The following is a 14,580-nucleotide window of genomic DNA, read 5'->3' as shown; positions in this document are numbered from 1 at the left end:
ATGAATCCAGTCACACAACTGAGACGAGACTCCATATGCATGCAATTTGATTAATAGTCGATTGTGAGGAACGGTATCAAAAGCCTTCTGGAAAACTAGGAATATGGAATCGATCTGAGATCCCTTGTCGACACCACTCATTACTTCATGGGTATAAAGAGCTAGCTGTGTTACACAAGAACGATATTTTATGAATCCGTGTTGGTTATGTATCAATAAGTCATTTTCTTCAAGGTGATTCACAATGTTTGAGTACAGTAAATGCTCCAAAATCCTACTGCAAATTGAGGTCAGTGATATGAGTCTGTAATTCAATGGGTTACTCCTATTTCCTTTCTTTAATATTGGTGTGACCTGTGCTACTTTCCAGTCTTTAGGAATAGACCTTTCGTCAAGTGAGCAGTTGTATATCATTGCTAAGAAAGGCGCTGTTGTGTCTGCATACTCTGAAAGGAACCTGATTGGTATACCATCTGGACCAGAAGACGCCTTTCTTAAGCGATTTGAGTTGTTTTGCAACACCTAAGATATCCACTTTTATGTCACTCATGCTAACAGCTGTTCTGGTTTCAAATTCTGGAATATTTACTTGATCTTCATTTGTGAAGGAATTACGGAAGACTGTATTTAGTAACTCTGCATTAGTGGCACCATCATCGGTAACATTTCCATCGCTATCGCGCAGTGACGGTATTGATTGTTTTTTGCCATTGGTGTACTTTACATACGACCAGAATCTCTTTGGGTTTTCTACCATATTTTGAGACAATGTTTCATTGTGGAAACTATTAAAAGCATCTCGCATTGACCTCCACACTAAATTTTGAGCTTCCGTGAAACTTAGCCAGTCTTGTGGATTTTGTGTTCTTCTGAATTTGGTGTGCTTTTTTCATTGCTTCTACAACAGTGTTCTGATGTTTTTGTGTACCATGGTGGATCAGTCCCATCTCTTGTAGTAGTGGGTGCTGTGCAAGATTGTGTGACAGGACATGCCTTGGTCAGCACTTTCACGTGACATGAATGTGTCATCTCTTGTGGATTGGAGTGCTGCAGATGCTGTTGGTAGGAGAGGACCAATTGACTTCATAGGTGGTTGTTGGTTGGAGACAGCATAAAGAAGATAGGGAGCAAGCTGTGGTGGAAGACATAGCAGTCGGCTGTAACGTGATGTGGTGGAGGCTAATCATGCTTCCTCATCTGCCTGAGAATGTGATATTTCAGCTACATACAAAAGCTGTTGCGTTTTTGAAGTCACAACTATGTTGCTGGTCGTGGCAATACTTGACAGGAAGACTTTTAGCCAGCCTGTCTCCAAGAGAAGTTGTGACATTGGTGCGAAGTCCACTGTGTTTGGCAAGTGAAAAGTGTGGATAAATTTTGTAGTGATGGGTGTAGTCATAGAATCCAGTGCCATGTGTGTTGCTTCTATAGAGAGATGATTGTCAAATAGTTTTACTGCTACTTCTTCAGGCTGAAAATCTCTGGTAACATCTATGATGATATCTGCTGCTTGTGCCAGCAGAGAGCTAGTGGCAGGCACATCGCCTGAGGTGTTACTTTGTTGGAGATGGCTCACATTGTCCAAGTGAAGAATTCATGCTGGCTCTAGTCTGTTGACAGACACTGTTATTATCTTGCCATTTAAGTCTACACCAAACATGTGGCTATGCCATTGCAGCTCATTAAATGGTCCATTATAAGTTGGCTGCAGTACTGGCCATACAGTAGCATCTCAAATCATTACACAGTCATAGTCAGTGAGCCCTTTATGAAGGAAAAGTGTCTGTACCATATGTGCTGATGGAGGAGGTACACTTGAGTTTCATGTATGTGTTTTGACCAGTGGGTCAGATGAGCCGGGAGTGAGTGCATGCAGCACAAATTCTGCTGGCAATGTCAGTGTGTCCCCATCTAGAATCTCTGCTAGTGCTTTTAAATCATCCTTGTGTGCCATGCAGACTCTCTGGAGTGGCCGTGTGAGGGTCTTCATCCATTCACCCCTGTGGCACACAGGTGTTGTTTTTATTGTTCATCTCCATTGTTCCATGAGGCCATGGAACAATGGCAAGTGACTCTGCACAAGTTGTATAATGTGTTAATTTCTGGGATTGGTCTGCAGTCAAACATGAGGTTAGTTAATGCATCCTCAAGCAATGTAACAATTGTCTAATCGCATTCCTGTTCTCCCACAACTTTGTTGAAGTCACGAATGAGGGAGATGGTGCTGACTCTCGACAGGAAATCCATGAATGTGTGTGTATGTATATTGATGCTATCTCCCTCATGGAGGTGGTGAACATCTGTAGCATACTATGCGATCAGATCAATGTGATGAAATTCTCTTGGGTTAACCATAAAGACGAGTGTTGAATGGCATCCACCAGAGGTTTGTGATATGTGTAAGTAATAACATGAAGAACATGAAGAGTCCCAGTATTCACATGAAAATAGCATAAGACCTCATAAACCACGAGTAGTTCATAGGCAAAAGCCAACTATTTTGTCTTTAAGGCTGTAAGCTTTCTGGAGAAAAATTGTAGAGGTTGTATGTCACCTGCTACTTCCTGCAGGAGGATGTGCCTATGGCTGCATTGCTTGCATCCATTATAATTGTAAGCTGTAAAGCCATTACTGGGTGCACCAGAGCAACCACATCTTCCAAGCACTCCTTCAAATGTGCAACTGTTGCTTGCATTTCTGGTGTCCATTATACAATGAAGAGCCTAAAAAAAACTGGTAGACCGGCCTAATATCATGTAGAGTCCCCGCGAGCACGCGGAAGTGCCGCAACACGATGTGGCATGGACTTGACTAATGTTTGAAGTAGTGCTGGAGGGAATTGATAACATGAATCCTGCAGAGCTGTCCATAAATCCGTAAGAGTACAAGGTGATGGAGATCTCTTCTGATCAGCGTATTGCAACCTTTCCCAGATACACTCAATAATGTTCATGTCTGGGGACTTTGGTGTCTAGCGGAAATGTTTGAACTCAGATGTGTGTTCCTGGAGCCACACTGTAGCAATTCTGGGCTTATTGGGTGTCGCATTGTCCTGTTGGAACTGCCCAAGTCCATAGGAATGCACAATGGACATTAATGGATGCAGGTGATCAACCAGGATGCTTACATATGTGTCACATGTCAGAGTTGTATCTAGACATATCAGGGGCCCCATATCACTCCAACTGCACATAACCCACACCATTACAGAGCCTCCATCAGTTTGAACAGTCCCCTGTTGACATGCAGGATCCATGGATTCATGAGGTTGTCTCCATACCCATACACTTCCATCCGCTCGATACAATTTGAAATGAGACCAGGCAACATGTTTCCAGTCATCAACAGTCCATTGTCAGTGCTGACAGGCCCAGGAAATATGTAAAGCTTTGTGTTGTGCAGTCATCAAGGGACACGAGTGGGCCTTCAGCTCAGAAAGCCCATACCGACCATGTTTGATTGAATGGTTCACACGCTGACACTTTTCGATAGCCCAGTATTAAAATTTGCAGCAATCTGTGGAAAGATTGCACGTCTGTTATGTTGAATGATTCTCTTGGGTCATCATTGGTCCCATTCTTGCAGGATCTTTTTCTGGCCCCAACGATGTCTGTCTGAGATTTGATGTTTTACCAGATTTCTGATATTCACAGCACACTCATGAAATGGTCACATGGAAAAATCACTACTTCATTGCTACCTCAGAGATGTTGTGTCCCATCACTCATGTGCCAACTGTAACACCACGTTCAAACTCTCATAAAACTTGATAACCTGCCATTGCAGTAGCAGTAATCAATCTAGGAACGGTGCCAGACACTTGCTGTCTTATTTACACATTGCTGACTGCAGTGCTGTATTCTGCCTGTTTACATATCGCTGTATTTGAATACGCATGCCTGTACCAATTTCTTTGGTGCTTCAGTGTGGTTTAGTATTGCCATGCATATGAGGGTATTCACCAGTGGTGCTTGAACCTGTGCAGCATGTGGGAAATGTCATCTATAAAGTTAAGGATTCCCAAGAATTACCGAAGGTTGGGATATGTGGGATGAGGTGGCAGCTGTTGAACTAGTTGAGTACAGTCTATTGTGCGCTTCACCCTTCCACATTGAGTATATATCCAAGAAACATGACTCATTTTTATGTAATTGTGATTTATCTTTGTTTATGGTCATCCCTGTGTCATAGAGGCCAGTGAGGAAGCATTATAGGTGACCTTTGTGGTTCCGATGACCATGGGAAAAAATTAGAATGTCATCTAAACATGCAAAACAGCAGGCCAGTTTAAACAATACCCCACTACATTTTTGAGGCCATATGGCATCACCAGAAACTCAAATAAGCCAAATGGCATAATGATGGCCATTTTAGCAACAAGATCTTGCTGCATCAGTCATGAAAAAACAGTTGCCCCTTCAGTGTATGGGTAAAGTCCCATATGTTTGGTATAGGGTAACTGTCATAAATCATGTATGAGTTAAGTGTTCTGTTATCTTGACATAGTGAAATAGAACCATCTGTCTTTGCTACTAATCTAATGGGAGATTCCCACATGTTGTCTGATGGTTGTACAATGCCCACGTGCAACATATCATTAACTGTCACCTTATCTCCCTGCAGGAAGGCCACGGTAAGGCAGCATGCTTTGTGCTGAAAGGCGAGCCTGTTGTTGTATTTATGTGGTGTATCATAGCATTTTTAAATATACACTGATGGGTTCAGAGTGTTTTTGGGAAGATGCGAGAGATGCTGTGATATGCGCTTTACTGATATGAGAGAACTGTTTGTGTAGTGTTGAGGTGGTGCGTCCCCATCGAACCTAGCAACACCCATAATACCGCCAGTTTGACAACTGCCACCCATTCCACACCAAGAAATCAATTCTATACAGTATAGCTACACATGGTCATCACATCATTAGTGAGGAGTTGTCCCACTCCAAATCACATATGTTAGGGACTCACTGAGGCCTTCACAGACTGAAATTGCCTCCCCTCCCTCCCCCATTGTCAATAAACAACTCACCAGTTCCTTGTCTCCACAGTAACCTACCATCCTCTCCCTCGCAACCTACTGAGTACAAATCTGCTCCCTAAACTACTGTTAAATTTTCTTTACCTCCAACCTCATTAGCCACTCCTCCAATTATTTATCACAATATTTGGACTGTAGACAACTGATAGTTGTATGTGTCAAGAAAGAGAAATGAGTTGTTTGAAGTTTGAGATAAGAACAGCAGGTGCTCTGTAGAAGAGGAAGAGCAGTAACACTTTTTTTTCTCCTAATACACAAATATGTGGAAAATAATTTAGAAATAATTCCTGTCATTATCATTATGAGTAGACACCACTAATCACATTTTGTTGTTAGTTTACTTTACAGAAGTACCCTGCAGTGACAGATGTTGCCTGTTAATGTGTAAGTTGACCTACTTCACATTCCTTCACGTATGCTGTTGTTCATGGTGAGATTTACAGGACATGGTGTAGAGCAAAGGAATGAATTCTTCCTTTATCACAAAAGATGAAGAGGGAAAGATGGAATGTCTTCACAAATATCTGATTAGCTTTAAAATATTTTTTTTTCCTAATAGAACACAGGGCATAATTTGACAGTGAATCTTCAATAGAAACAAAAGTAACATTTATTGTGCTTCAAGGAAGTGTAATACAACAGTAAATGCATTCAGTTTACATAAATGGTGTGTCAATCTCCACAGCACTGCTAATGCTGTAATCTACAGGAAAATATCACCACTTTATGCATCATCTTAGTTTTCTCCAATTGTTTTAATGTATAGCATTTCTCTTAAAATGTGGATAAAAATACTGTCCATAACATGAGAAATAATCTGGTAGCAGCCACTTAGAAAATAAATGGTATACTTTTCTACTAAAAAGGGATAAAAATGGGGCAAATATGTAAAACCATAAGTAGACAAGGTAAATGAGAAACTTACATTTGTTGGTAGTATTCAGAGGAGTACAGAGCATAAGTAAAGGAAATTATATACAAGAGGGGCAGAGTGGCAAATTCAAGAGTATTTCCCCAGCATTCAAAGCCCCTCATTGAATAGGTATGGCAGCAGACATTAAATTAATTCAGATGCCGTGCTAGTATTTTTAGAGATTAATAAGATCATGCAAAAATTTAATACAGATGCCCAGGAAACATAAATGGGAATCTTTCAAAGAACAGCAGTACGAAAAAGATAGGCTGCTACTCACCACAGAAGTGGCATTGAGTGGCAGGCAGGCACATGCAAAAGGCTGCTATTAGACTAAGTCCTTCATCATATGAAGACAACAATATATACACACATTCAAACAAGCCGTTTATGTCTCTGGGTACCAATGCCCAATTGTGACCATTTGATTTAATCTTTAAAAGAGTGTAGACATAGTTCTTGTGAAATCCTGTTGGGTAAATTTTAGTGACTGCTGCATGTATCCATTCATCTTCAGTGCGCTCTTGTGTCTTCCCTCACCCTTCTCATTCCACATCCCTTGTCCATTGGCACCTTCTCTTCACCAAATGCTCAATGCTGCTTCTATACAATTAACAGAGTTTATCATCCAGCAGACATTTGTATTCCATTATGGATTTTCAGTATTATTATTATTACTTTCCTTTCTCAGATGTTATGTCCGGTTAAAAATGGAAAGTGACGCAGACCTTGATCAAGCGTGACTTCCTTTTAACTGTATGGTATATGTTACATTGCATTTAGGAACTTTCAGGTAATTGAACATGTATCAATAATTACAGATTTCTGTAGTTGTATATATACATTTGGATGTAGCTGTATTGCGTTGATGTACTGGTGGATACTGTGTGGTATGACTCCTGTAGTTGATAGTATAATTGGTATAATGTCAACTTTATCCTGATGCCACATGTCCTTGACTTCCTCAGCCAGTTGGATGTATTTTTCAATTTTTTCTCCTGTTTTCTTCTGTATATTTGTTGTATTGGGTATGGATATTTCGATTAGTTGTGTTAATTTCTTCTTTTTATTGGTGAGTATGATGTCACGTTTGTTATGTGGTGGTGTTTTATCTGTTATAATGGTTCTGTTCCACTGTAATTTGTATTCATCATTCTCCAGTACATTTTGTGGTGCATACTTGTATGTGGGAACGTGTTGTTTTATTAGTTTATGTTGTATGGCAAGTTTTGATGTATTATTTTTGCTACATTGTCATGTCTTCTGGTGTATTCTGTATTTGCTAGTATTGTACACCTGCTTGTGATGTGATCTACTGTTTCTATTTGTTGTTTCCAAAGTCTGCATTTATCTGTTGTGGTATTGGGATCTTTAATAATATGCTTGCTGTAATATCTGGTGTTTATTGTTTGATCCTGTATTGCAATCATAAATCCTTCCGTCTCACTGCATATATTACCTTTTCTTAGCCATGTGTTGGATGCGTCTTGATCGATGTGGGGCTGTGTTAGATGATACGGGTGCTTGCCATGTAGTGTTTTCTTTTTCCAATTTACTTTCTTCATATCTGTTGATGTTATGTGATCTAAAGGGTTGTAGAAGTGGTTATGAAATTGCATTGGTGTAGCCGATGTATTTATACAAGTGATTGCTTTGTATATTTTGCTAGTTTCTGCTCGTTCGATAAAGAATTTTCTTAAATTGTCTACCTGTCCATAATGTAGGTTTTTTATGTCGATAAATCCCCTTCCTCCTTCCTTTCTGCTTAATGTGAATCTTTCTGTTGCTGAATGTATGTGATGTATTTTATATTTGTAGCATTGTGATCGTGTAAGTGTATTGAGTGCTTCTAGGTCTGTGTTACTCCATTTCACTACTCCAAATGAGTAGGTCAATATTGGTATAGCATAAGTATTTATAGCTTTTGTCTTGTTTCTTGCTGTCAATTCTGTTTTCAATATTTTTGTTAGTCTTTGTCTATATTTTTCTTTTAGTTCTTCTTTAATATTTGTATTATCTATTCCTATTTTTTGTCTGTATCTTAGATATTTATAGGCATCTGTTTTTTCCATCGCTTCTATGCAGTCGCTGTGGTTATCCAATATGTAATCTTCTTGTGTAGTGTGTTTTCCCTTGACTATGCTATTTTTCTTACATTTGTCTGTTCCAAAAGCCATATTTATATCATTGCTGAATACTTCTGTTATCTTTAGTAATTGGTTGAGTTGTTGATTTGTTGCTGCCAGTAGTTTTAGATCATCCATGTATAGCAGATGTGTGATTTTGTGTTGGTATGTTCCAGTAATATTATATCCATAATTTGTATTATTTAGCATGTTGGATAGTGGGTTCAGAGCAAGGCAGAACCAGTAAGGACTTAATGAGTCTCCTTGGTATATTCCACGCTTAATCTGTATTGGCTGTGATGTGATATTATTTGAATTTGCTTGGATATTAAGTGTGGTTTTCCAATTTTTCATTACTATGTTTAGGAACTGTATCAGTTTAGGATCTACTCTGTATATTTCCAATATTTGTAGTAACCATGAGTGGGGTACACTATCAAAAGCTTTTTGGTAATCAGTGTATGCATAGTGTAGCGACCTTTGTTTAGTTTTAGCTTGATATGTCACCTCTGCATCTATTGTCAGTTGCTCTTTACATCCTCGTGCTCCTTTGCAGCAGCCTTTTTGTTCTTCATTTACAATTTTGTTCTGTGTTGTATGTGTCATTAATTTCTGTGTAATGACTGAAGTTAATATTTTGTATATTGTTGGTAGGCATGTTATGGGGCGACATTTTGCTGGGTTTGCTGTGTCTGCTTGATCTTTAGGTTTCAGATAAGTTATTCCTTCTGTAAGTGTATCAGGGACTGTGTATGAGTCTGCAATGTAACTGTTAAATAATTTATATCTAAAAACAAAGATGATGTGACTTACCAAACGAAGCGCTGGCAGGTCGATAGACACACAAACTAACACAAACAAACAGACAAAATTCAAGCTTTCGCAACAAACTGTTGCCTTATCAGGAAAGAGGGAAGGAGAGGGAAAGACGAAAGGATGTGGGTTTTAAGGGAGAGGGTAAGGAGTCATTCCAATCCCGGGAGCGGAAAGACTTACCTTAAGTGGAAAGGACATATACAGACACAAGCCAGCTTGTGTCTGTATATGTGTGGATGGATATGTGTGTTATATGTGTGGATGGATATGTGTGTGTGTGCGAGTGTATACCCGTCCTTTTTTCCCCTTAAGGTAAGTCTTTCCGCTCCCGGGATTGGAATGACTCCTTACCCTCTCCCTTAAAACCCACATCCTTTCGTCTTTCCCTCTCCTTCCCTCTTTCCTGATGAGGCAACAGTTTGTTGCGAAAGCTTGAATTTTGTGTGTTTGTTTGTGTTAGTTTGTGTGCCTATCGACCTGCCAGCGCTTCGTTTGGTAAGTCACATCATCTTTGTTTTTAGATATATTTTTCCCACGTGGAATGTTTCCCTCTATTATATTCATATGTTAAATAATTTAGTTAGATGTGAATGCGTTGAGGTGAACTTCTTTAGCCAGAAATTTGCTATCTTATCTTTTCCAGGGGCTTTCCAGTTGTGCGTAGAATTAATTGCTCGGGTGACTTCATGTTGCAAAATTATCACTTCAGGCATTTGTGGTATCATCTTGTATGTGTCCGTTTCTACTTGTACCCACCGTGCATGTCTGTTATGTTGTACCGGGTTCGACCATATGTTGCTCCAGAAGTGTTCCATGTCTGTTATGTTTGGTGGATTGTCTATTTTAATGTGTGTGTTATCTATTGTCTGGTAAAATTTCATTTGGTTTGTGTTGAATGTTTGGTTTTGTTTCCTTCTATTTTCACTTTTTTTGTATCTTCTAAGTCGTTTGGCCAATGCTTGTAATTTCTGCTTCTTTTCATCTAATTGCTCTATCGCTTCTTGTTGTGAGATTTTACCTAACCTTTTTCGTTTTTTGTCTGATATTTCATTTCTTATGAATTGTGTTAGCTGTCCGATGTCTTTTCTCAGTAGCCTGTGTTGCCATGCTGGTTTTGTGGGTTTCTTCTGTGTGTTGGTTGGTTCTGATCTCTGCCTAGTGTGTATATTTAGTGTAGTGAGTGCTCCTACATAAACCAGCAGTTGTAACTCTTCCATAGTTGTGTTTTCATTCATTTTCTTGTGTATGATTGTGTTGATAGTTGTTATTGTTGTTTCGGCTTGTGGGTTATTTGGTGGTCTATGCAAGAATGGTCTAATGTCTGTATTTGTGTCTTTGTATTCTATATAGGTCAGCTGAAATTTTTCTTCTATATCTAACATGTGTGACACTTCGTGTTCTATTTGTGCTTGTTCTGTTGGCTGTCTTAAGATTTCGTTTTCCTCTGATTGTTTAATTGATGCGTGTTGTTCTTTGTTTGTTTGCTCTGGGATGTTTGAGTCCATTACTGTATTTTCTTCTTCTTCCGATTGCACATTATTTTGTTCCAGTATTTGTTGTACTTGTCGTTTGATGTTTTCTAATTCTGACTGGGGTATCCTGTTATTTTTTATTATTACACGGATCTGATCAGCTAGTCGTTATTCTGTTAAAAATTTTAATTCTAGGTATCTGGTAATAAATGTTGTGTATACTTGTGATCTGTATCCAGTTGTGTTGGTTCCTAAGTTTTTTGCTTGGTAATAACAGAACATGAGGTGTTGATTAACTTCATCTGACCATCTCATCCTCTGTCTTTGTTTTCCTTCTAGGGTGGTTGCAGGAAGCATTTCCTGCAAAACACCTCTATTTGGATTTAAATCATTTTCTGTGTGACTAGCAGTGTCGTTACCATTGTGGGCGGGCATAGGGTTCAAGTGTCGTCCCCGACCATGACGGCACTTGTCCGAGGCTTCTTTAGTTCTGTCCTGAACCAACTAATCACACTAAAAGGGGGGGTTAGCCCTATTAGTGGTTTGTTCTTTTCGTCGCCTTTTACGACTGGCAGAACATACCAGAGGCCTATTCTTTTCCCGGGCCTCCACAGGGTTTATTATTATTATTATTTTAAATTTTCCCATATAAAGCTAATCATTCAGCACCATGATACTTTCCAGTGAACTCTACTGTAGCCACAGATATGGTTTATTGCATATAAACCTAAGATTAGATTTATGAACATTAATATTCCTCACATAAATATATCTGTAGTTTTGTACAAATAGAGAGAGAGAGAGAGAGAGAGAGAGAGAGAGAGAGAGAGAGAGAGAGTGTGTGTGTGTGTGTGTGTGTGTGTGTGTGTGTGTGTGTGTGTGTGTGTGTGGATCTAACTGCTGAGGTCATCAGTTCCTAGATTCACACACTACTTAAACTACCTTATGCTAAGAACAACACACACACCCATGAGGGTGGACTCAAACCTCCTGCCGGGAGGGACCGTGCAATCCATGACATGGCGCCTCCAACCACACAGTGAAAACTCAGTGCTCTGTTATTTATTCATACTTTCATAGCAGCATGTCTATATAACACTAATTGTCTCTTTTCTTTCTGGTTCTTGCAGAAAAATTTGACAGTGTTGGCAACAATGTTGGACACTGGAAGATTTGATGTGGATGTACCAGCACTAAGAGACAAGGAGACAGCTCGTGATCTCATCAAACGATGCTTTCCAGATCTAGTGCTACCAGCTGCTGGAAGTGTCCAAAAGACTGAGGATACCACAATTTCATTGTTTCGCCTTCTCTACAATCGTGAAGTTGATGGTTTCATACAGAAACTTGATGCAGCTCTTGAGAAAGACCCTGTTCTTTCAACAGAAGAAAAAGAAAAGTTCCTAAATTCAGATGATGGCATGTGGACACTTCTACAATATGCATGCAACTTTGGCATGACTGAGGTAGTGCAGAAGCTCCTGCTGGAAGGTGCTGATCCTAATGCTACTTCCAGGTCACGCAGAGCTCAACTTCCATCTATTGCAGCTGCTGCAAGTGGCTATATTGACATCTTGCATTTACTACTGAAGCGTAAGGGAACTCTCTTAGCACCACGGAATGGTGGTGACAATGCTCTGCATGCTGTACTAAAAGATTTGCATTGGAACCCAGAGAATTCAGATCGTCATGGTTGCTTTGATCTGCTTATGCAGTACATAGAGAAAAACTATGGAATCATTGACATTAATGCCCCTGATAACAATGGTGATACACCATTGCATCTTGCTGCCTATTCTGGTGATGAACACTACATCCTCTCACTGCTAAGAGCAGGTGCTTACATAGGCACAGAGAATAAGTTTGCTGAACCACCTATTGCCAATATCTCAGCTGCTATTCTTGAACATTACTTGGATGAATGTGTTACAAGCAATGGAGAGTTTCCACGAGTTGATAAGTATGAGATACAGTTTGATTATCAGTTTCTTGTACCACCTGCTGACCAGGTGGATGTTGATGTAGATCAGGATTCAACATATTCAGACTGTGAGCGACCAATGCATAGTGCCAACACTTCTGGCCACATTTCTCCTGTTCCTGAATCAAATCCATTGTTGTACATCAGCAGATCAAAGGATCTGAGGCATTTGCTGAAGCACCCAATCTTCACTAGTTTCCTGACATTAAAATGGTATTCAATTCGCCCCATGTTTTATGTAAATCTTTTCTTCTATTTTCTTTTTGTTATGCTAATGACAGTTTACATTTTGGTATTCTATGATTATTCTGATGAAGCATCAGAAAATACATCTGATGGTCCAATTCCTGCACCCACTACCTCTAATGTTATTGTAAATAGCAGTAATAAAGTTCAGAAGGCTGAAGCACAAGACAGTAACATAGATGAATCACAATCACCTGTAATTATATCCATTATACTATCAGTACTTCTCATTGTGCTGATAGTCAGGGAACTCTTTCAATTTGTTATGTGGCCCAAAAGATACATATGCAACTGGGAAAATTATTTAGAAATACTGCTCATAATCTTCAGTAGTATGGTTTTGTTTGGTAACGTACAAGACATGAATCTAAGGCCCCATTTATCAGCCTTGACCATTTTATTTTCTTGGGCAGAATTAGTTCTCCTGATAGGACGGCACCCTAGCTTATCTACAAACATTGAAATGCTAAAGACAGTATCATGGAACTTCCTACAGTTTTTAGCATGGTATTCATTTTTGATCTTGGCTTTTGCTCTAAGTTTCTACACTTTGTTTAAGAGCAGCCAAGAAGATGACAACTTTTTTCTCAATCCTGGTTCATCATTTTTCAAAACTGTTGTTATGGTAACAGGGGAGTTTGATGCTTCAGATATTCCTTTTGTTCTCTTCCCTGGAACCAGTCATCTTGTATTCATGTTGTTTGTGTTTTTGGTAGCAATTGTATTGTTCAATTTGCTCAATGGTCTTGCAGTCAGTGACACACAATCTATAAAAGACAATGCTGAACTTGTAGGTTATGTCTCACGTGTGAAGCTTATATCCTACACAGAGAGCATGCTCTTGGGCCACCCACTTTGGTGCCAGACACCAAGAAAGTGTTGCTGCTGCTGCAATTGTTGTTGCTTACCAGCTTTCTGCACTAGACCCTTCAGGTTTACCCAGATACCATGGTTGATGCAGATGGTAAGGCTGTTCTCTGGTGTGTTGCCTGAAAAGAAGATACGAGTACTCCCAAATCAAGAATGCAGAATTTTATTGCAGCAGCATGACCAGACCAAAATTAATGAGAGCACTACAAACTGTTTGGGGAACTGTGCTGCATATAAGCTAGAGGAAGAAATAATTAAGTCTGCAAAGAATCTCTTACTGCAGAAGGGCCACCAGTCAGAGATGGAAATATTTAAGGAAATGATTAGGAAGTGTCAAAACGTAATGCTGTATTGTGAGCAAATGGAAGAATATCGTATAAAAGTTGAGGAACTTGAATTTAAGCTCAGGAATGTGGAAAATGCTGCTCTCAGAGCTGAGAGAAATACAGATAAAATTTTAGAAGTACTTAACAAGATGAACAGCAAATAAACCATCAAACCAGCTTGTAAAAATTTAGCTCAGTATTTACTTATATGATCTGTATCATGTTTTCATTCAAAACAATAATTATGTAATCATCATGAACAATATGTTATCTACTTCAATTAACTGGAAATATATTCCGTTTATTGTTAATCATTTAAAATTTTGTATGCTGGAATGCATTTATGCAAGTGATTGAACTTTTTCAACAGCAAATGGAAAAAGACTGTTTATAATAAGATTGTATGTACACATAATCTATTGGATAAAAGTTTGTAAACATGTAACTTATTATGACAATTAAAGTTTTATTTTACATTCTTACATTTTGTAATTCTATGCTGATGATTTACAACTGACAAATTCAAGTATTAATTGTACATTCCTGTTATGCCAACATACATAGCTGAGACAGTGAAAACTAGACTCACTGTAGTTACCTACCCTGAATGAAACAGACTGTATTCAAAATTTATAATGTCTGTCATTGTGTTTCAACAAAAAATATCAGCTGCACTCCAGTATAGTACGGTTTATTTATTTATTTACTTGTGGTAAGGAACACATATTATGGAGTATATTTTAAATTTACTTTATTTGCTTAAATTGTCAGTACTACCAGAAATATTGTTAGA

At 38.9% G+C, this 14,580-nt stretch overlaps 1 protein-coding gene across 1 annotated transcript in view; it reads left to right on the top strand.

Annotated features, from left to right (window-relative positions):
• Nucleotides 1-14,269, top strand: part of LOC126194168 (transient receptor potential cation channel protein painless-like) — a 144,687-nt gene extending 130,418 nt beyond the window's left edge. Inside the window, exon 4 of the mRNA XM_049932744.1 lies at nt 11,495-14,269. Coding sequence (XP_049788701.1) covers nt 11,495-13,951 — 2,457 coding nt within the window. The 3' untranslated portion in view covers nt 13,952-14,269. The remainder of the gene's footprint in view (nt 1-11,494) is intronic.
• The last annotated feature ends 311 nt before the right edge of the window (nt 14,270-14,580 follow it).

Source organism: Schistocerca nitens, chromosome 1 (genome assembly GCF_023898315.1).
Source record: "Schistocerca nitens isolate TAMUIC-IGC-003100 chromosome 1, iqSchNite1.1, whole genome shotgun sequence".
Lineage (NCBI taxonomy): Eukaryota > Metazoa > Arthropoda > Insecta > Orthoptera > Acrididae > Schistocerca > Schistocerca nitens.
This window is presented reverse-complemented; position numbering and strand designations above follow the sequence as displayed.